At 33.2% G+C, this 23418-nt stretch overlaps 2 protein-coding genes across 2 annotated transcripts; both read right to left on the bottom strand.

Annotated features, from left to right (window-relative positions):
• Positions 1-23: 23 nt before the first annotated feature.
• Positions 24-11744, bottom strand: LOC112755787 (formin-like protein 18). The gene is given in 19 exon segments (XM_025804080.3): positions 24-343; positions 443-811; positions 979-1045; positions 1146-1214; positions 1412-1528; positions 1636-1707; positions 2256-2350; positions 2690-2771; positions 3235-3285; positions 3388-3468; positions 3790-3831; positions 3944-4042; positions 4553-4624; positions 5427-5547; positions 5663-8700; positions 8798-8902; positions 8904-9020; positions 9860-10560; positions 11531-11744. Coding segments are annotated over 18 exon segments (5184 nt in total). The 5' UTR covers positions 11604-11744; the 3' UTR covers positions 24-343; positions 443-629.
• An 8321-nt stretch (positions 11745-20065) lies between these two features.
• Positions 20066-22691, bottom strand: LOC112757839 (probable polygalacturonase At3g15720). The gene is made up of 7 exons (XM_025806391.1): positions 22533-22691; positions 22312-22449; positions 21807-21986; positions 21306-21513; positions 20927-21008; positions 20624-20732; positions 20066-20443 (listed from the first exon to the last, which is right to left on the bottom strand). The coding sequence occupies exons 1-7, from the start codon at positions 22689-22691 to the stop codon at positions 20066-20068; spliced, it is 1254 nt and encodes a 417-aa protein (XP_025662176.1).
• Between the last annotated feature and the right edge of the window lie 727 nt (positions 22692-23418).

A 23418-nucleotide genomic window follows, 5' to 3' on the forward strand; every position in this document is an offset into this window, starting at 1 on the left:
CAAATGTTAAATCAAAACTTCAAGAAAAATGGATAAGTACAATGAATAACTTTCATTCTAACCAATACCTTAATATTTACATAGCATTTATCTTCATCAGTGCACATAATTAAATAAAGTTGGAAACTCTCAGTATAGCTGCCTCTAAGTGCTCTAATATTAAAATAACAACTCAAATACTACCCTATCTTATCTGAGGGGAAAAATATATATATTAACTGCATCACATTTACATGGCTACTGCTCAGTAGACAGAAAATTCAAGACTAACATGGTAAAACTAAATCAAAATACCTTTTACACCAAAATAGTTCCTCATGCTGAGCACCACAAATCTGATTTTCTGCAAGAATTGAGAATGAAATTAAGTTTACATGATAAAAGATAAAAAGACTATTTTGCATAAAAATCTCAACATAGAGGAGGTTTGTGGAGAACTTACTGCTTAAAATTATCCTAAGCTTGAGACTTTTTTCTGCAAGCTTCACAATTCTTGCATTATATAATTCAAGTATCATATCATAACTTATGGAAGTGTATACTTCATCCATCCACCCAACCAAATTGAAGCTCTAAGGCTGTGTAATGGCTATTTAGAAGCTCTGAGGCCTTAAAAAAAATGCATCTGTTCAATTGATATCCGCACTTTTGATGGCCGGCTGCATCACATTTTCTGACTCCTTATGAGTTATCTTCACCTTCTCGTTTTCTGCTTCCTTCTCCGCTTTCTTCTTATCGGATTCCATCTGCTTACAGTTTTCTTCATGCGCTTTGACAAACATCCTCACAAAGTTGAGAAGAGTAGATACAACTACAGCAAAATACAAAAAATTAAACCATTAGTAATAAGTACTCCATCATAGTTGCACTGAGTTCTTCCTAGTATCAAACCATTTCCATAACTAAGTTATGATGGAGTCCCCGAGATGAAGAGGAACAAAAAATGATAACATAGACTGAATGATGGTAACTGGTTACCTTGTTCAAATGGGACACGTGCTGGATCTTCTCCGAAGTACAGAGCCAATGCATCTGCATTTCTACCCTGGTACATCCAGATTCAACGTTTCAAACACATTCCTAAATCATCAAACTTAGAGTTCACAGTTTAAACTAAACTTAAGAGAGTAGAACTAGATCCATACCACATTAGCATAAAGTTGAGCCAAAGCCCTCACTTCAGCTTCACCATTAGAAAGAAATTCCTTTAGTATCTGAACATAACCAAATGGAACAAACAATAAAATAAGCTAAATATTTTATCATAATTAGAATGTATGCAAAAACAGATCTGTGTTTAAGACCAGTTTCAGATCCCCTTACAAGGGTATCATCACTCATGATCCCATATAATGGTGTGTGTGCGAGTGTGAGTGCCTGCATGCCTGTGTGCATATATATGCATATATACCTGGCAGAAGTTTACTGACACCGGCCCATCATTCTCTGATGCTGTCAATTCCTGAACTACTTTCTCCAGTCCTTTACTAATAGCTTGCATTTCCTCTGCCAAATATTTCAATTGTATCTGTATGGTATACTTGGTTAATAAACAGCCTATACCAATTTTCAAAAGAGTAAAATGAAACCACTTCTTATGATGATTATGACGGTACAATAAACGAAGAATGGTACCTTCGTTGAAGCCTCCAAATTCACTAGGTCTTGGGGGAATTCTAAAAGCTCTGGAAGCTTTTTAGAAATCACCTACAATTTCTCAACCATCAAAATAATTATTATCTCTATTATTCATTAAGACATAACAATTCACTAATATAATATATTTGCATGGTCCAACAAGAGCCGCAAGCAAGAGTGTTGTATACTGGAAGAACAAATTTGCTGTCGAATATCATAGAACACCAATGAAATAGTGTTCATTTTCTTGAGCATCAAATCAGTTCTGAAGGTTAGTACGCAAAGCAACATGAAATTTCAATAACTCAATAAACATCACCATTATGCTAAACTATACTACTAATAGATATCTTTTTCCTCAGGTTCATGCTTAGTTCTTTACTTTATGGATGAGAATGTGAGGGAAAAAGAGTTAAGTAGCCAGCTTCAATGATTCTCAAATAGTTAATGACCTTCAACTTTGTTGATGCATTCCACCAACCAATTAATGTGGAATAAAACACCAATGAATGTGTTTTACAAAAGGACAAGAAAATCTTACCTATGGTTGTACACGAGACATAAGATTTGCAAGGAACAACAGGTTCCTGTAAGAAATTCAAGGTGAATAAACGTACCTTACAAAGATAATGCATAAGAGTCATCTTGTTGTTCCTGGCACGTGTATCAGTGAGTTTAAGGAGACTATCCAATCGAAATCCAAGTGCAGAACCTGCATTAATCTTATAAATTAACAAGTAAGAAAGCAATCAACACTGTGATGGCACTGTTCTCCTTTAAAATTTTAATAATGGATGAACAAAACTAAGGAAATAGCCAAAAAGTCCAAGTTTGCTTGTTTGGCTTTCAAAAACATATACCATTTTTATTTTCGATATTTTCTATTTTTAGAATTCTGTGAAGTTTTCAGTCTTTTTTTCTTTTACAGAAACCATTGAGAATGGAAACAAAAAACATTTTCACAAACCAAACAAGCTAGTTTTTAATTTTTTTCTTGGTTATATTCCCTTTGACACAATTTAGGCTGGTGAAGGCCAAAACTTTAGCTCACCTCTTGCAGTTCCGTGGTTCAAAGCATTGCCAAGAGAAAGAATGGTCTGCATGATTCTTTTCAACTTGACTGAACTCCTGATCTGAGACACACAACAACAGAAGCTGAATAGTGGTGGCTATGGAATTAGACTATCTATTTATCTATCTATCTGTATTTATAAGAGAGCGTGTCATCATGTTAGTGGAATCATATGTACACAATTCTATGACAAAATATTCATAACTCGAATTTCATAAATAATAGTATATTGTAAATCTAATGCTGAGATACTATCAACGAAAAATATTTTATAAAAAGGTTTAATTGTGTGTAAATGAATTAGTAAAAGTATTCGAGTTTTATACTGTTGCAAAAATTATGCAAATAATATCATATATAAATGTCTGTAAATTTTATTGCATTAATAGTATATTCAAATTGAAATCATATACTAGACCATTCTGTTAAAATTATTTCAATTTAGTATTTTTGCCAAATGTGTGCTTTTTTTAACCTTGCACGGGTAAACATATCATTTTAAGAGACAAGTATACATGAGTAACCTCTTCAGATGCACTGTTCACAATATTCAAGTCTCTCTTGAGTTCTGAAACCTACAAGAATATGATACAGATGCCAAGAATTATAAAACAGAATAATTTATAATATATATATATTCTGGAAAAAAAAAAAAGATTGCATGATTTTCTTCTAACCTGAGAGTTGAATTGAATCTTAAAAGAGAAAACTCTTAGCTTGTTTTCCACTCTAGGTACTTTCATTAATTCCAAGAAGAACTATCATAAGATTCAAAAGCAAATTAGAGCAAATCAGGAAAAATTGAAAGGGGAAAAAACAAAAAAAAAAAAAAACTATACTAAAGAAATGTGGAAAGTATTATCAAGAGACTAGGCTCAAGTTTACTATATAAGAAAGCTTCATCTCTAATGCAAATAAAATCTCAAATTAATTTAATGGGTCTAGTTTACATAATTCACAGCACTACTTTTTAATTTTTTTTATTATACCATCAGTGCTAATAATCTTACCATAAGAAATTCCCTAGTTAAAGATAAGTAAAAGAAAAGAGTAGTTAGAAATAAGTAAAATCCACTTACCTGTTCACACCTTCCTAAGTGCTCCTTATCTCCAGTATAGTTCTGCATATAAAGTATGGCTACAGCTCAGTTAAACCAAGATTGTTGCAAACCAATGTTTTCTTAGCCTATGATATGAAGTTCGAGTCGAAGAAGAGAACAAAGTGTTTGATACCTTGAGCAGCTCCATCTCTTCCTTGGTTGGGCAGAACTTGATGAGGTTTTCAACCTGATCAATATCTAATGCTGATTCATCCAATGCTAGCACAGAGCTCTGAGACATTGGTGTAAATAATGTGAAAAGACAACTTTATAAAACTTATGATTTCAATTTAAACTCAAATGTTCATGACCATACCAATGTGGTACCAAAAGAGATATATTCATAAGTGGACAACTAGGCTTAGGTTAATTCTAAGACAAATATATATTCAGATCATTTGTTTTTATAGTTGAGTCTATGATGGCTATTATTACGGTGACTATACAACTTTCTTAAAAAAGTGTTGCTAAAATTAAGATCATATTTTTTTTACATTCTTGCAACACTTTTTACTTGTTATTATCAAATTAAAAATTGTTTTCAAATATTAAAAAAGTATTACTTTAATTTTAGCAGTACTTTTTAAGTGTTGCCACCATAATGAATTTCCATAAGTTGATAAGCATTTACTACTTAGGAATTTGAAAAAGTGTCAGAATGAACTTTCCCTAGGATCTATCATTAAATGTAAAATGCTCATAGCATCTTCATGCAAAAAAGATTACGCAAGGAATATCTCACCATTAGATCAGCCAAAGGTATTTTGACTTTTGAAAGCATGATCTCACAGTTATATGCACGCCTGAGTTCAATCTGCATGATAGCATGGATCCTTTATTAAGATCTCAAATTCTATAAAACAAAAGATTGACAATAATTTAACTGAAGAACTCAGGCCTTAATGAAAGGCATGACACAAGATTCAAGAGATAAATGAAAACTCCATAGGCGGAATACAATATATATCTTTAGTTATAAGAAAAATTAAAATAATTGTTTGGTGGTCAAAATAATTAAAGTGGAAAAGCAGTAGACAAGTTACTTAGAAGTGACAAACTTTTAATAAATTAATTTTCATAATTAAAATTAAAGTCGTAACTTTTATGAGTTTATTTAATGAACATCAGAATGGATAGATAATTATTTCTGGACCTATTGAAACAAGAGAAATGAGAATAAAGTTTTTTGAAGAGGTACTTATGCACACTTTGTATTCGGTAAATAAAAAGGTCGTGCATGTGCTTTTAGTTTTGAAAAGCTAAGGATGTTTTTTAAAGCACATATGTAGATATGTTTCAAAGTTAGCTCGTACTTCTAAAATTAAAGAGTCTAATATAACTTTATATATTAATAAATATCTATATTTATTCTTATTTCTTATTATATTTATGTCTATTAAAGTCAATTTAAATGTTAAAAGTAATTTTACCAAACATAATTTTTGTAGTTTATGTTTATTGTCATTTTTATTTTGATTTACCAAACATAGCTGTTGCAACTTTTGGGAAGCTCTATTTGAAAACCAAACTTTAAGCTACTTTTGAAAAATCAAAGCTTTACCAAACCAAACCTAAATAACTAGCCAGAACAGTACTGCCAAAAGCAAAAAACATACCAGTTGGACTTTATCCACTTTCTGTCCAGAACGGAGAGTTGATTTTCCTTCATTTGCATCAGAATTTGGAGCAGTTGCAGAGAAAAGAGACTCCAGTTCTGACATGTCAAACTCTGGAGTCCTAGCACCAAAAAGATTTTAAAAGAAAAATGATAAATAAATAATAATGAGAAAATCACATGATCTGAGTCACTCTCTTATAACACCAAAGAGAAGGCTTAACACACGGGTCATACCTTGAAGCTTCATCAAGTTTTTGTGTCTCAGCCCATAAACTTCCTTGCATGACCCTTGTTAACTTTAACCAATGGTAAGGTTTCAGATTGCTCTTTTTAGTACAGATACCTTTGGAATTTGCTCGCAACAGGCCACGTCCTTTCCCAGGCGGCCCAGGGGCTGCAGGCGGTCCAGGAACCCCAGGCGGTCCGGGAACTGGAGGCGGTCCAGGAATTGGAGCCACATTAGCATTAGCTTGTGATGACAAAGAGCCAGATCTTGTCAATCCATTTGGAAGTGGAGGTGGGGGTACAGGTGGAACATTTGCAGATGCAGAAGCTGAGGGAGGAGGTGGAGGTGGAGCCAGTGATGTAGGAGGACTAGGTGTGGTGACCGAAGGAACAGGAGGAGGAGGTGGGGCAGGGGGATGAGACATTGCAGAAGGAGGAAGTCCAGACATAGGAGGAGGAGGAGGAGGTATTGAAGATGATGATGTCTGTCCAGTTGACAGCGGAGGTGGGGGAGGTCGAATAGGCATAGCAGCAGCCTTGTTCATACTCAAGGGGCCATCAGCTGAAGATAATGAGGACTGTCTAATTAAAGATGGAGGTGGAGGAGGAGGAGGAGGAGGAGGCAGAGGAGACGGACTTTTAAATGAATCTTTGACAATGGAAGATGATGTTTTGGGAAGGGAAGGGGTTGCATGAGGAGGAGGAGGGGGAGGGGAAGGATGGAGGTTATGGATATCAGTAGTTTGTATTGATTTTGCAAAAGGCTCACTTTGAGGCGGTGATGAAGGTGTAGATGGAGAACGGGAAGGAGAAACCACAGGAGCATTGAGCCCAAAAGTCTTCTCTATGGTCGCAACAGCATCCACCGAAGGTTTTACTGGTGATGTATGCAAAATATGTTCAGGACTATGCTCTGCCGATTTCGACACCTTTGAGTCCGGGGGAGACATACTACCGGACAGAGGAGATTTCACTGCATGTGTGACTTCTTCTTTCATATCCTTTGGTGCATCATCCTGCAACACAGACATTATTCCAAGAGCTGATGATGAACTCGGAAATCTTGTGATAGCTGAAGGTGAACCTGGTGCTGGAGCTGGTCGAATTGCTTGATGCACCTGTGGAGATATGATTTTAGGAAACTGTAAAGGAACCTGCAATTCATTAGATTCAGTCATTTTTTTACTTGAGGTTGCATCGACAGGTGGCTCAAGTGAGGGACTATGTTGTTTCCTCTGATCTGTAAATGGGAGACTCTTAGTAACGGTTTCTGATAACGTCATTGACTCTTGGGCCTTGATTGAATTTACATCCTGGGATGGTTCAATCAAGGGAATAGACTGTTCCTCCTGAGCCATAGATGTCGAACTCTTTACATCACTTTTAATTGATGACTTTGATTCTAATGATTTAGTATCCTTCTTCTTTTCCATTGACTTAGCATCAGTAGATGGTTCAATCAACGGAATAGATTGTTTCTCCTGAGCCATAGATGTCGAGCTCTTGGTCTCACTTTTGAGTGACGCCGTCGACACTGATGATTCCGTATCCTTTACCATGGACTCTAATGGTTTAATCTTTTCCATAGAATTAGCATTGATAGATGGTTCAATCAATGGAATAGACTGTTTCTCCTGAGCCGATGTCAATATCTTGGCCTCATTTTTAAGCAATGCCTTCGATTCTAATGATTCAGTATTCTTCATCATTGACTCTAGTGGTTCAATCTTCTTTTCCATTGAATTAGCATCCATACACGGTTCAATTGAGGGAATAGACTGTTTCCCCTGAGCAATTGAAGCAGAAAACTTACTGCCAATGCGTGGTTCAGGTAAAGGACTATCTTGTTTCCTCTGAACTATGGATGTGAGACTCTTGGAATCAATATCTGACAACACCTTTGCTTCCAATTCCCTAACCTCCTCCTTGTTTGAGTTTGCAACCACGGATTTGGTTACATGAGTAGACTGTTTCTCCTGAGCTATACATAGAGGATCCTTGGTATCGTTTTCCGATAATGCGTTTGTTTCTAATGATTCAACCTGTGCAATAGCAGAACTGGAATCTCTTGAGGGAGTGAGATGTGTCCTCGGACCCACTGAAGTGTGAGTCTTAATGTCACTTGCCAGAACAGTGTGTGGTTCTGCCAGTGAATCTATCTTCTTTTGCATAGGAGCATTGATGGATGATTCAATTGATGAAGTAGGAATTGTCCCCTGAACTGCCGAAGTGGGTCTCTTCAAATCACTTTCTGGCATCTTCTGTGGTTCAAGTTTAGATCTTCTATCATTTTCCAACAATGCCGGTGACTTTAATGATTCAGTATCCTTTTTGCTTGATTCCAACAGTGCTGAATTTGCATCAGTTGGCGTGGGAATAGATTGTATGCTTTGAGCCAAAGATATAGGATGCATGGTGTCATTTTCCAACTTTGCATTGGATTTTGCAACCGTAGATGGTCCGGTTAAGGGAGTTGATTGTTTCCCTTGAATCATAGATGTAGGAAACTCGGCGTTATTTTCCATTGATTCCTTTGATTTTACTGACTTCATTTCCTTCCAAGTAGAATCTGAATGTGCTGAGACTCCAATTGTGGGAACAGGTTGGTACCCCTGACCCATATGAGTAGGAGTCTTGATGTTATGTTCTTGCGACGCCATTGATTCAAATGCTTCTACCTTCTTTTCTACAGAAGCATCTCCAGATTTGAGTGAGGACATAGCAAGTTTCCCCTCAAATGTGGAGTCAGGACTCTTCACATCGACTTGTATCTTAGAATCAAATTTAAATCCTCTAGGCGATGAATCCTTTCGCAAATGGCTCATTTTGGGAGAAGCTGCACCATCCAATTTTTCCAAAAAGATATTTGATCCTGTGATTTGTTGTAGCACAGCTGCTACCTCAATATTTGTGTCGAGCCAGTCAACATGGCTGAAAATTTTTTTAGCCTTAGCAAATGCTTCAATCGGTAGGCCATCCTTCTCCTCAAGATAAGGCAGATCAATTGAAATAACAGAAGATTTTGTTTCCATATCCGAGAAAAGAATCTGCAAAGCAATATACAACATGCTCAGTAAAGATTTTAAGTTAATTTTGTCATTAATTGTTACTTAATAAAATAGAAGCAAAGAAAGATATAACTACCTCTACTCTAAAATCTTTTGGGAAGTCATCTTTAGTATCCCATAATATGTCAAGGTCATCACGGTTAAGCATCAAAATATTTGACCTTATGAATCCTGTATTAAAACATCACACGAAACATCATTTTTTCACGATCCAAATCATTTTCTAGAGTAATACACTCAAGAACGACATCCCCTTGAACATGACAATGTATGTCAATCTTAACCAGTTCTGTATCAGCCTGCAACAAATACCAAACAAAAAATAAACAAAATAATGTAGAATAAGAGTAAAATAAAACATAATAGATCTTTGTTTAAGAACTCTACCTAAACATGATCAAATAAAGAACATGAGGGAAAAATATGCTGCTATTTTAATCTGAGTTCAACAGTGCCAATGGATCATATCCTATTGTGTATAAAGAGAAGAAGAAACAAATTTTTAACTGATAGAATTTTATGTTGACTCCAACCAGTTTTATATAAGCAAATCATAAGAATGAGACCCAATCAATAAAAGCAAATATTTGTTAAAATTCTGAGAGTTTTTTGTCTTTAAATCGAATGGTGAAACAGCATAAGTGCGTATCAATGCAAAACAATTAGCACACTCTTAGGTATCCCCCTTTAAAGCACTACATGTTTTCTAACATTCTGTTCATATTAAAGATAGTCCATTTCCTCAGATCCAAACAAAGATACCAGATGTAACCGTCATGGGGAATATAAAACATTATTATAAATAATAAAAGGAATGAATATAGTTTAATTTAACTTGAGTTCATAATTTTGGGGTTGGAAAACTGCCTAGTTGTAGGAAAATAAAAAAGGAAATGATAAGGGAGATTAGGCCTATGTATTTATATATTGTCACCCTGTTTGTATGCAAGTATAAACTATTTCAATATAAGAAGCCCACAGCATCACATATGGTTTAGAATATTATACAGATTCTGGAATAAACATCTCAATACAAAATGCAAGAACAATACAAAGGGAGACAGTTTAATTGTCTTGAATCATAATTCATAAATCAGCATCAATTGTGGGAAAAAAATTGAATAGAGGCAGGTGTCACCTGCTTGTAATGCCGAACAAATTTGCTCCTTTTTGGAGTCGAAAAAAGAACTTTGGGAGTCCGATCAGCTGCCATAAAAGGGTCCTGTCCATATATCCGAAATATAGGACGGCAACCACCCTCTCCATCCATATTAGGAATGATTCTTATAATTACACAGTCCAATGTAACTGCTCTATCTAGAGGAGGCCATTCTGAACCAACATTTCTTCTTGATATATATTGAAGATACCTCAGTTGTGAAGGCAATGGATTCAATGGTGACATCAATTGCAAAAGTTCCCTCGGAGCTTGCTTGTATATCATTTCTAATGTTTTCAGCTCTCCTGTAAATTGCTTTCTATAAATCAAGAAAGCGGCTAGCATAAATGCTAAAACGGGCCATCCACCTCGTTCACAATGCATTAAGACAATATTTTGTAGCCCAAGCTGAAGCCAGTTTTCACATGATCTCAGGAAATGGTGGATCATCTCCATGGTGAGTATTGGGCAACCTTCATACTGTCGAGGATAGTCCATCACAGTCATATCATAATCGTTCAAAATGTAAGAAATCTGGCTTTGATTTTCTCCCTCCCGCATGTTGAACACCATATATGAAGCTTCAGGGAAGTGATCACAAAGTTGCTCAATTGTCCCCCTTATATGCATTTTATGTTCATCTTCATCCATAAGATCAGTCGTAAAGCAATAATCAAAGACTGCATACACAGCAAAAGAATAAAATAAATAATCACAAAGAGATATATGTGATATATAGATCCTTTTAAGATAATGAAATGAATAAATGACACATTACAACTACAACAACAACCAAGTCATGTCCCATTAGGTGGGGTTGGCAACTATTATGGATCAAAGGATGCTATACTGTACCATTGTACAATAGAAAAGTAAAATCTATCTTTCTCAAAATGATTTTGGCTATAGCTTTCTAGGTTGCTTTCTACCTCCAGCTATCAAGATATCCTCAATCAGATATGCTCTTCTTATTGGGGTTTCAATAGTTCATAACCAAACCACCTAAGACAAAATTCTGCCACTTTTTTTTCTAAAATAGGTGCTACTCCCATTCTCATTCTCATTCTCATTCTGATGCATTATTTCCTAAGTTTACCTTAGTTGTCTACTTATCAAGCATATTCACGTATCTGCAATGTTGAACTTATTTATTGTTGGTTTTTCTACTGCCCAAAAGTATATGACAAACAACACATCTCTTATAGCTGTGTAGTAAAATTCTTCCTTATGATCGACTAATTAAAAAAAAATGCCCACATTCTGAGAGACATATCAAAATGCATCTCCTTACCACATTCACCATTCACTAAAAATAATCAAAGGACAATATATTGTAAATTAAGAATACTGATTGCACAAAGAAAATTTATACCTGTCCACATAGGTGGGAAATATCAGCGTTTCATATCAACTACCATTCAATACAGGATAAACAATATCATTGAACAGCTGGAATCACTTCAATGATCGCATATTTGTATAATAAAAATGTAAGAAATTCATGCAATTCCTACTGTTGACTCCAAAATCAACAAAATAAACTATACATACCACAATATTCCCCCAGCCAAAAATAGCACAAAGATGAAACTCAACAGTATATTGTTTCACTTCCACAAGAGCCAATGAGCCAAAGCAGAGAGAACTTACCATAAACCCTCTCACTGATTTCTAGAAGCCCATCTGGGGGCTTCTTATAGAAGAACTTGCGGAACATTGCCATTGTTGCCTACAAGATCCAAAAGGGTATCTTCTCACCCCTAACTTGTAGGACCACCCCTATAAGTGCCACATATCAAACCACATTGCATCACACACACCCCACCAAATAAAATCAATAGCAATCATTATCGTATTGGTATTGGCATTGTAACAAGTATGTTGTGTGCATTCAGGAACAAACAATAGGGCATGGATTTTGCTGGGTCTTGAAGGAACACTTTCATCAGGGTATTGTCCTTGTCCTCTCACATGCAACTTTATCTCTTATCTGATGGAAAGAGAAAGAGAGAAAACTTAGCTTTCAATCAAGAAAGAGAAAGTGGGTATGGGGCAATCTTAATGCAAAGTTGAATCTTATTCATGGGGTATGAAGAAAAGAGTTGGAATAAGAACAGATATGGTAGCTGTGTCGTTGTGGTTAGATTAGAATAAGAATGAAGAACATTTTGGATCCGAGGTTTCTCTCTCTAACGCAATCTCTGTCTGTGTGTGTGTCCGAATCTTAATGTATTTGTTTATGCGAAAAAAGAATAAACAAAGAAATGGTGCGGTGATGATGTTGATGTTTTTGTTCATATTCCGCTTAAGGAAGGTTAAGGACCAAAAAAGGGAAGATAAGATCCGTACTAGGTTCTGGTCCGTGTGGGATTTTTCCCACTTCACATCACATCACACCTACTAACTAACTAAACTAAGGTTGCAAAAAATAATAAAAAAAATTAATTTTAATATACTTAAAATGTAAAATAATTTTATACGTATATTTAATTACGTAATATTATACAGATAAAAATAATTATCTTTTATATTAATTATATAAATAATTATTTAAAAGAACAAATGTAATTATACGATTGAATAAAATATTTTATATTATCAGAACATTAAAATTAAATTTTAATAAAAATAACACCAAACATTTTCAAAAGTTCAAACCAAATTATTTTTATATAAATTTAATAATTAAAAATTATTAAATAATAATTTATTTAAATTTATTAAATTATTTAAAGATTTTCAAATATAATTTTATATAAAAATAATTGTATATGAATTTTTATTATTTAATAATATAGACTAATTATTTATTGTATTAGTCACCCAAAAAATTATTGGAATTTTTTTTCTAGCCATTGTCCTTATATTTGAATTTTATTTGTGAAAAAAAAAATAGAAAGGGAGAGGCAGAAATAGTAAGGTAGTGATGAGTATTTTTATTTTTATTTGAGAAAATTATACTCTCTCTTCTGCGAGATGTTAAAATGACACTCTCATTCCTTCTATTTTATAAATGTACATTCTCTTCCCTTCTAACTTTTAAAAAACCTCCTCTTTAATCCATTTTAAACTTTTTGTGTTAACTAATGTTAACTTTATCCATTTTTTAAGAAAAAATAAATTATTTTTGAAAAAAATACCCATTAATAAAAATTTTATTTTTTATCATTAAATTTTGTTTACCAACATATTCTTTAATAAATTATTCTTTTATTGATTAAATTATATTTTTTAAAAAATTTAATAGTTATATAATTTTTTTCTAAAATACCCTTCAATAATTTTTTAATTATGAAATTATAATTTTACCAAAATTTTTGTTAACAATTTTTTTATATTTTCCTATTAATTTTTCGATATCTATATATATTATTTTAACATTAAATAAAAAAATTTAGTAAGATTATTTTTCAATATCAATATATATTAATTATTATATATATTAACAGTCGTAAGATTTTTTTATTTAATGTTAAAATAATATATATTAATATAAAAAAATTAATAGTAAAATATAAAAATAATTGTTAACAAAAATTTTGGTAAAATTATAATTTAATAATTAAAAAATTATTGAAGGGTAGGTATCTTAGAAAAAATAATTTAATTATTAATTTTTTAAAAAATATTTTAATAAAAATATAATTTAATCAATAAAAAAATAATTTATTAGAAGGGTATTTTAGTAAGCAAAATTTAATGATAAAAAATAAAATTTTTGTTAATGGATATTTTTTAAAAAATAATTTATTTTTCTTAAAAAATGGATAAAGTTAATATTAGTTAATACAAAAAATTTAAAATAGATTAAAGAGAAGGTTTTTTAAAGTTAGAAGGGAGGAGAATGTACATTTATAAAATAGAAGGGAGGGGGTGTCATTTTAGCATCTCGCAGGAAAGGGAAGTGGAATTTTCTCTTTTTATTTTTATTTTTAGACAGTACACAAAGAAAATAAGAATTAAATGCTATTTAAGTATTCTTTTGATGGTTTTTTTTTTTTGGAGTTAAACTCAAAATGATCCCTGAGATTGGCGTCGTGCACTAAAATCGTCCCTGAGATTTTAATTGCACCAATTACGTCCCTGAGATTGAAAAAAGTGCACCATATTAGTCCCTGACCTATTTTCCATTAACGACGTGATGACATGGTATGATGACGTGGACTGTAAGTGACACATGTCACTTCATGATTTGGCCACATGTAATGGTATGATGATGTGGTGACCAGTGACACGTGGCATGCTTATGTGGATGGTTGTGCCACGTGTCACAATGTTATTTGGCCACGTGTCGTAATAGTATTCGTCCACGTGTCATCCATTATGTCATTGTTGTATATGTACCAAATTAGCCCCTCACTTTGCATTAAGTGACTCATTTTAGTCCTTGAAATTGAATGTCGTGCACCAAACTAGTCCCTTCACCAGTTTTTCTCTTTTTTTTTTCTATAAATTCAAAATTCTCAATATTTTTTAATGCATTAATTTCAATTCTATTTTTTCACATGTTCTTCAAATAAAAGTGTTTTTATAAAATATTTTTTCTCTTGCGAATACCTTAACCGCGACTTAGAGTTGACGTGAAGGTTTTTCAAGCAACTTCACTACCATCTCCGACCTCTTTCAATACTTGTATAAAATATTTTTTTCTTGCAGATACCCCTAATAACCACCGTCTTGGAGTTGACGTGAAGGCATTTCAAGCTTCCCTCATTACCATCATCTCCGACCTCTTTTGTCTAGACTGCAGAGGTCAAAGATGGTAGGGAGGGTGCTTGAAATGCCTTCAATCTAACTCATTTACACATTAACGAAAACATGTATTTCATAAGAAAAAATGTTTATTTTAATTATTAATTTATTGTTAAAAATACATATTTTTTTATAAAAAAAATGTGTCTAATCAATTATATAATTATTTTTTTATAATAACATACTTATATATTACAAATTCTATCAATGTTAAATTATTAAAAAAAATTATATAATTAAAACTAAAAAGTAAAATCTTAAAAATTTTTATGAAAACATTTGTATTTAAATGATATATGAAAAAAATAGAATTGAAATTAGTGTATCAAAGATATTAAAATTTTAAATTTAAAAAAAATGAGAAAAAATTAGTGAAGGGACTAGTTTGGTGCATGACATTCAATTTCAGGGACTAAAATGAGTCATTTAATGCAAAGTGAGGGACTAATTTGGTGCATATACAACGATGACATAATGGATGACACGTGGACGAATACTGTTGTGACACGTGGCACAAACGGACACATGGCCAAATAACATTGTGACACGTGTCACTTACAGTCCACGTCATCACGCCGTTAATAGAAAATAGATCAGGGACTAATATGGTGTATTTTTTTCAATCTTAAAGACGTAATTAGTACAATTGAAATTTTAGAGACGATTTTAGTACATGACATCAATCTCAAAGACCATCTTGGGGTTTAACTCTTTTTTTGGTGACAAAAGTTGATGGGTTTTATAGTAAGATATGATTTTAAAGTTTTTAATGATATTAAATGCATAAAAAGGGAGTTACTTTTTCTATAATTAATGTTTTGTTTTCACTTTATATCAACTTAAATAAATTTATTTATATGGTCTGAATTTGACACATGTGTTTTTTTTATAACTGCATTTTAATCAAAGACATTATTGCGCTAAAGCTAGGTCGTTGCCCGGAAGCAACGCGCCGTGTGGCTCGAGTACGGTGTCGAAGCAAGAGCCGCTGCATCGGTGCCCGGATGTAGTGTTAAATGAGCAAGGGTTCTCGCGTTTTCGTGAACGGACGAGGGTAAATAAGCTAGTTCACAAAGGAAAAGGTAAAGGTCGAAGCGACAGAAGGTTGAGATTTGGGACATGGAACATAGGCACTCTAACAGAAAAGTCCATGGAGGTGGTGGACACCATGACAAGGAGGAAGATTAACATTATGTGCCTACAAGAAACGAAATGGGTTGGTGCAAAGGCTAGGGAGTTGGATACTTCTGGTTTCAAACTTTGGTATACAGGAAAGGTGAAGAATAGGAATGGGGTTGGAATAATTGTGGATAAGCAGTGGAAGAAAGACGTAGTGGATGTCAAGAGGGTGGGAGATCGGATCATCTCTATCAAACTTGTGGTGGAGGGAGGTGCTTTCCATGTGATTAGCGCCTATGCACCGCAAGTGGGTTCGGACGAACAACACAAGATAAGGTTTTGGGAGGATCTAGAGAGTTTGGTTCAAGGCATACCTTTGGGAGATAAGATTTTCTTAGGAGGAGATTTAAATGGCCATGTTGGGAGAGAAGTGACTGGATATGGGAGTATTCACGGAGGCCATGGTTTCGGGGTGATCAATGCCGAGGGTAAAACTATTTTGGACTTTTCCTCAACTTTTGATCTTCTCATCGCAAATACATGTTTTAAAAAGAGAGACGAACATCTTATAACCTATAAGAGTGGCATGACAAGCTCTCAAATCGACTTCTTCTTGTTGAGGAGAGTCGACCGGAAATTTTGCATTAACTGTAAAATTATCCCGGGAGAGAGTTTGACAACACAACATAGGGTGCTCGTCATGGATTTTCGCGTTGAGCAAAAGTTGAGGAAAAGACATCATACGAAGAACCCAAGGACGAGGTGGTGGCGGATGAAAGGGGAGGAACAAAGAAGCTTCCTAAGACGGGTAGGAGAAGAGGCAAAGTGGGATGGGAATGGAAGCGCGGAAGAAATGTGGAGGGAGATGGCAGAAGTTATTAGAAGAACAGCAAAAGAAAGTTTTGGTGAATCTAAAGGAATAGGACCAAGAGACAAGGAGTCCTGGTGGTGGAATGCGAGTATACAAAAAAAGATAAAGATAAAAAGGGAATGCTTTAAAGAGTGGTCTTTATGCCGCAATGCAGATAACTGGGAAAAATATAAGGCGGCTAAGAAAGAGACAAAAGTGGCTGTAAGTGAAGCAAGAACAAGAGCATATGAGGGTCTCTACCAGTCTTTGGGCACGAAAGAAGGAGAAAAAGGTATATATAGAATCGCAAAGAGTCGGGAAAGAAGAACGAGAGATTTGGATCAGGTTAAGTGCATAAAGGATAAGGATGGAGAGGTGTTGGCTCAAGAGGAGAAGATTAATGAAAGGTGGAAGAGCTACTTCTACGAGTTATTTAATGAGGGACAGAAGACTCTTCCGATCCTTGGTCGATTATGCACAAGGGAAGAAGATCAAAACTTTAACTACTATCGAAGGATTCGAGACTTCGAGGTAAAAGAGGCTCTAAAGCAGATGAAAAATGGCAGGGCAGTAGGACCTGATAATATCCCGATTGAGGTTTGGAAGGTTCTTGGAGGAAAAGGCATCAACTGGTTAACCAAGCTTTTTAATGAGATTTTAAGGTCAAAGAAGATGCCTGATGAGTGGAGAAAGAGCACCTTGGTACCTATCTACAAGAATAAGGGGGATATACAAAGTTGCGGAAACTATAGAGGGATTAAGCTTATGAGTCATACTATGAAGTTATGGGAAAGGGTGATAGAACGGAGGTTGAGAAAAGAGACACAAGTAACAGAGAACCAATTTGGATTTATGCCAGGCAGATCTACCACTGAAGCGATATACCTATTAAGAAGGATGATGGAGATGTATCGTAGTAATAAAAGGGATCTACACATGGTGTTTATTGATTTGGAAAAAGCGTATGATAGGGTACCAAGGGAGGTCTTATGGAAGGTTTTAGAAAAGAGGAGAGTAAGGATCGCATATATTCGGGCAATTAAAGACATGTATGATGGGGCCACAACTAGTGTGAAGACTCAAGGTGGTGTGACAGAGGAATTCCCTATTGGTATAGGATTACACCAGGGATCATCCTTAAGTCCATACCTTTTCACATTAGTCTTGGAAGTACTCACAGAGCACATCCAAGAGCCTGTGCCATGGTGCATGCTTTTTGCCGATGATATCGTCCTTATGGGAGAGTCAAGGGAAGACCTAAATAAGAAGTTGGAGTTATGGAGAGAAGCTCTAGAAGTGTATGGTCTGCGCATAAGCCGTAGCAAGACGGAATATATGGAATGTAAGTTCAGTCTGAGAAGGGAAAACTCCAATATAGAGGTGAAGATTGGAGAAAACATCCTGCGAAAAGTTAAAAGTTTTAAGTATCTTGGGTGCATCATACAGGATAATGGAGAGATTGAACAGGATGTAAATCATAGGATCCAAGCAGGTTGGTCAAAATGGCGGAGTGCATCTGGTTTTATATGCGACAAAAAAGTGCCTTTAAAACTTAAAGGTAAATTCTATCGCACCGCTATAAGACCGGCTATGCTGTATGGTACGGAGTGTTGGGCGGCTAAAGGGGAGCACGAACATAAGTTGAGTGTGGCAGAGATGAAGATGTTGAGATGGATGAGTGGTCATACGCGATTGGATAAAATAAGGAATGAAGATATAAGGGAGAGAGTTGGAGTAGCACCCATTGTGGAAAAGATGGTTGAATCGCGTCTCAGGTGGTTTGGACATGTGGGAAGAAGACCGATAGAACATCCAGTCAGGAGGGTGGATGAGATGGAAGATGGACAAAGGGCGAAAGGCAGAGGAAGACCTAAGAAGACCATCCATGAGGTGGTCAAACGAGATCTACATGTAAACGGTCTCTCTGTAGACATGATACATGACAGAGCACAATGGCGTTGTTTGATTCATGTAGCCAACCCCACTTAGTGGGACAAGGCTTTGTTGTTGTTGTTTTGTTTGTTTGCATTTTAATAAAAAAAATTAACACATTTAGATACACTCTCCAATACAATTATATATTGATATATCTAATTTTGTTCTTAGCCTATACTTTTTAAATAATTTAAAAATAATATATATTATTAATACACAAAATTATCTAACATGATTTATATAATTAAAAAAATATTAAAAATATTTAAAAAATTAGTTTGCGCATTAATATCATCAATAAAATATTAATATACGATTATAGTTTATCCAAAAAATTCTTTATATATATATATATATATATATATATATATATATATATATGTGTGTGTGTGTTATTGTATGTATTGTATTATGAGTGTATTGTATTATGTTGTACCTTATGGTTTTATTATTGACGGTAAAAATAATGATAAAATTTCTTATTCATCCATCAAAATATTTCTACCAAAAAAAAAATTTTGTATCTCTATAAGACATATTTATTTATCTTTTCAATTCAGATATAGGAGTATTTATGGGATGGGTGAAATTGGGTATGATGTGACACAGATTCGACTCGAAATAGATACTAGACCTATTTGTTAGACCCGAATCCGATTCTAAATCCGATGAAACTTATACATTTTCGGGCCACGATTATATCGGGTGAAAACCGGGCCGTTAACATTATATTACCTTGATACCTTCTTATAAGTTAGCATGTGAAAATATCCAAATTTTTAAGACTCCAACCATTATTTGACATGGTAAAATTTACTTAGAAAAATATAACAAGAACCAACCCTTCTCTAAAATTAAAACATAACCATAATCAATAGTAATATTGTCTAATAACACTAAATATTTAAATCAATACAAATAACACAATATTATGCATTTTAAATATAAAACATTAACTTATAGTCTTATAATGACCAATAACACAAAATATTAAAGTTTACAATACTTAAATTCCACATAAGAATAGTCATCATTCATCTCTAATAACACAAAATATTAATTGTGTATGATGACCGGACCACTGGGCCGAGTTCGGGTGACCCGAGTTATGGCCCGGATCTGACAAAAAATAATGACCGGATCTATTTTTAAGACCCTTACCCGATTATAGACCCGATAAAATCACACCAAATTAATCCCTAAAATATTCGAGATCAGATCAGATCTTCGGATCAGACCAGACAATGTACACCCCTACTCAGATGGAATTTTACGTTAAAATCTTTTAAATAATATAATTCAACCCTAACTACCAAGGAAAAATAATACAAAGGGGGCCAAGTTAAATTGTAAAGAAAACACTTAAATTGCAAATGAAGTCAACATGATAATTAAAAAAGTTATAATTGTCAGACATTTTAAAATGAGATCAGATATTATTATATAAGTATTTCTTATTCTATAAATAATTCAGGAAAATTGAGAAAGTAAAGAACAACAACCTAGTAAGTAGTCTATATGGGTGTGAACTACAAGAACTTATTAGTTGTTAAATTATTTTGACTAGAAAGACATGGAACATTTGGAGTGCATGAAGAGCATATCCCTTGTACATTTTTGCAGGATGCACGTGTCTTCTCCCCATTGGTCGATGTTATATCAATTCCTTCCAAGTTAATATTGGTGCATCCAATGGCATCACAATTAAGTTGAACCGGATCTTCAGAAGTTGAGGTCCCTCTCACTTTGAGAAATGTAACATCACTCACTTTTACTGCTTTATCATCCTTCACTTTTTTCACTTTTATATCATCCGTTTTATATTGTTGGTCAATAATTACAGGGATATCCACTGCATCCATTATAATATTATCAAATATAATATTTTTAGCATATCCAGATCCTCCCTGATTAGGAAAAAAAAAGGGAAACAAATTATATTGATATTTCATAAGTTAGAAAATTTCTTGCATCTTCTTACATGATACTTAATTACATATAATTTAAAGAAATTCTTTTCAAATTAATTAATTTGCTTATATATAGACAACTAATTAAAGTGGATACTTATGTAGTTATGTTATTACCTTCCATGTCTTAATTCTTGCCCCATTTGTAGTTCTACTGAAGTTGCAATTTTGTACACGTATCTCTTGTGCTGTTTCATAGGCTCCATTTTTTCCAAGGCTTCCAATACTAAAATCATAAAAGTTTTTTTTTTAATATATGTAACTATAAGATGTTTTTATTATATGAAAAATAATATACATAATTATTATCTTAAACATTTTAATAAAAAATATTAATTTATCTAACTATTTTTAATTATCATCTTTATATAAAAATATCCTTATATAAATAGAAGACAATTAGTTTAGATAAACATATACCTGATTCCATGGCCAGGTCCACAATAAATAGAAGACACATTAATGAAAGAGGAACCACCATTAATCGCAATGCAGTCATCACCTACATAACAAATAAAATTACACATAAAATTGATTATGTGTTTAACTCCATAATAAGCATATGGGTATAATAAATATTTATTTTTAGAATAATAATAAAGAAAAAGAATATAAAACAAAAGATGTTATTCAAAGATTATTATTATCTTTGAAAATAAAATGTTTTTAAAAAATATTAAAATAGTGTAAATGCATTTTCAATAATGCCTATTTGATTTCTTCATTAAATAGAAATGAAAATTCCGTGAATTAATGTTTAAAAAAAGAAAAAAAAAGGTATAAGTATTTTGTGTGTTACCCGTTGTTATAGTAGATCCTGTAATAAGAATATTGGAGGAGGCCGAAATATCAATTCCATCAGTGTTAGGGCTTTCCTTTGGTGCACTAATTCGAAGATTAGAAATTTGTGAGTGATTACATTGGTTTATACTTATGTGACTTCTTGGACTATTCATGTGATTCAATGAATTAAGATCTAAGTTTTCACACCCATGAAAACGCAAAGCCTGCAAAATTTAATTTCCAACAAAATGTACTCAATTAATATGTGATTTGAAACAATAAAGTTATCTAAATTGAATTGGCTAATAATAATAAGGGTTATTATTCTCACTTGAAAATAAAATTAAAATAAGATGAAAACTAAAGTGAAGTCGGCTTCATGTAAAGTTGATATCGGAGAGTTATTATATAAAAATTCAGTCAAATTATCTAACGGCTCTCAAATACCAACTTCACGTCAAGTCTACTGCACCTGAGTTGCACCTTAAAATAAATGTTGATTAAATGAATCACGTACCGTTGGTCGGTTACATTTTTCACAACCCCACCATGAAGCACCTTGGCCATCAAATTGTCCACCTCCATTGATAACAAGACCCCTTATGTTTGAGAACGTGATCCATGCATCTTTCTCATCATCATCACTTGACCATTTCCATCCTTCAAGTTTTTTGGGGGCAATCACAGTTCCTTCAAGCTATATATATCACATCAAATTTTTTAAGGAAAAGTATAGGTAGACAATGAAAATACTAAACAATGTGAACAATAGATATATCGGATGTTCATTTCACTAGGTGTACGGATAGTTATTTTAATATTAAGATTTAAGTGGGTAATTTAGAAGTGTAGTGTATTTTTATTTGATTGGTGGTTGTTCATATTGTTTAAAAAAGTCATTATTTACCTAACACGCACTCTCCTTTTTTTAAAAATAAAAAATAAAAAGACAACTTATTGTAATTATTAATTAGTGGGATTGAGGATGCAGTGTAAAAGATCAATTTGGAAAATTTAATTACCTTAATGTTAATTTTGGTAGGTTTGCAAGGACCCTGAAATGAAATGGGTTGCAACATGAAGGTTTTTCCTTTTGGTATGACAAGTGTTGGCGCATTTTGACTTGCATCACACACCGATTTCCATGCTTTCAAAAAAGCCTTGTAAATCACACAATCATAAAATCAATTAATTAATTAAATATAAAAACTGTTACATTATATTAGACAACGTTATACATTACTTTTGAATCATCAATTTGACTATTCCCATGGGCACCATAGTCAACAACATTGAAGCTGTTAAAACTTGCATGAGATGATGATGAAGATATTCGAGCACACAAGCAACAAGGTAAAACAACAATGGACACTATAAAAATGGCGAAAATTTGTGATTTCATCATATTTGAGATGTATAAAAGAATATCATGAATCGTAGTATTCTAGTTTAATACATACGATAAACTACAACTAAAGACTATGAGAGATAAAACCTAGTCTTTGTGATGTGAAAAGTAGAAAAAACATGACAATTTATACAATTTAAAATTTAATAACTTACGTTGGAAATTAAATTGTTAGATTAATTATAATTAGTGGCAAAACATATGTTACAACCAAGAGACTAAATAAACATTAGGAACTATATATATGTCAGCTATTTACTAGAATCTCAACTTAAGTTACATATATAATATAATATAATACTTGCAGCATTAATTATATTAGTGGATATTAAGTACTGTTATAAGATATATACTAGTGATATTAATTAATTGTTAGAAAAAGAAGAGAGAGTAATAGAAAAAATGTTTGTACGTATTTAAGTTGTGTAAAATGATATAATATAAAAAAGATTTATAGGTGCTAAGAGAATTGAAATAATAATAAAGTCATAATAAAGTCGTAATATCCTATAATAAAATCGTAATATCGATCTTATAATAAATATTCAAATATTCTATAATAAATATTTAAATATATTAAATAATACTAATTTAATCTAATTAATCATAATTATACTCAAACATTAATAACTAGTGGAAATTGAAGCTGCATGTAACATCTTTCAACTTTTTTTTTATTGTTTTTAACTCTCAATTTTTAAGGGGAGAAAAATCATAAGTT

Source organism: Arachis hypogaea, chromosome 6, assembly GCF_003086295.3.
Source record: "Arachis hypogaea cultivar Tifrunner chromosome 6, arahy.Tifrunner.gnm2.J5K5, whole genome shotgun sequence".
Taxonomy (NCBI): domain Eukaryota; kingdom Viridiplantae; phylum Streptophyta; class Magnoliopsida; order Fabales; family Fabaceae; genus Arachis; species Arachis hypogaea.

Excerpts from the sequence above, each read along its gene's own strand:
- LOC112757839 (XM_025806391.1), bottom strand. The coding sequence starts at position 22,691 with ATGAAATCACAAATTTTCGCCATTTTTATAGTGTCCATTGTTGTTTTA. Across the intron at positions 21,987-22,311 it reads CTACCAAAATTAACATTAAG|CTTGAAGGAACTGTGATTGC; the intron begins GTAATTAAATTT and ends TGATATATATAG. Across the intron at positions 20,444-20,623 it reads CAAGAATTAAGACATGGAAG|GGAGGATCTGGATATGCTAA; the intron begins GTAATAACATAA and ends TTTCCTAATCAG.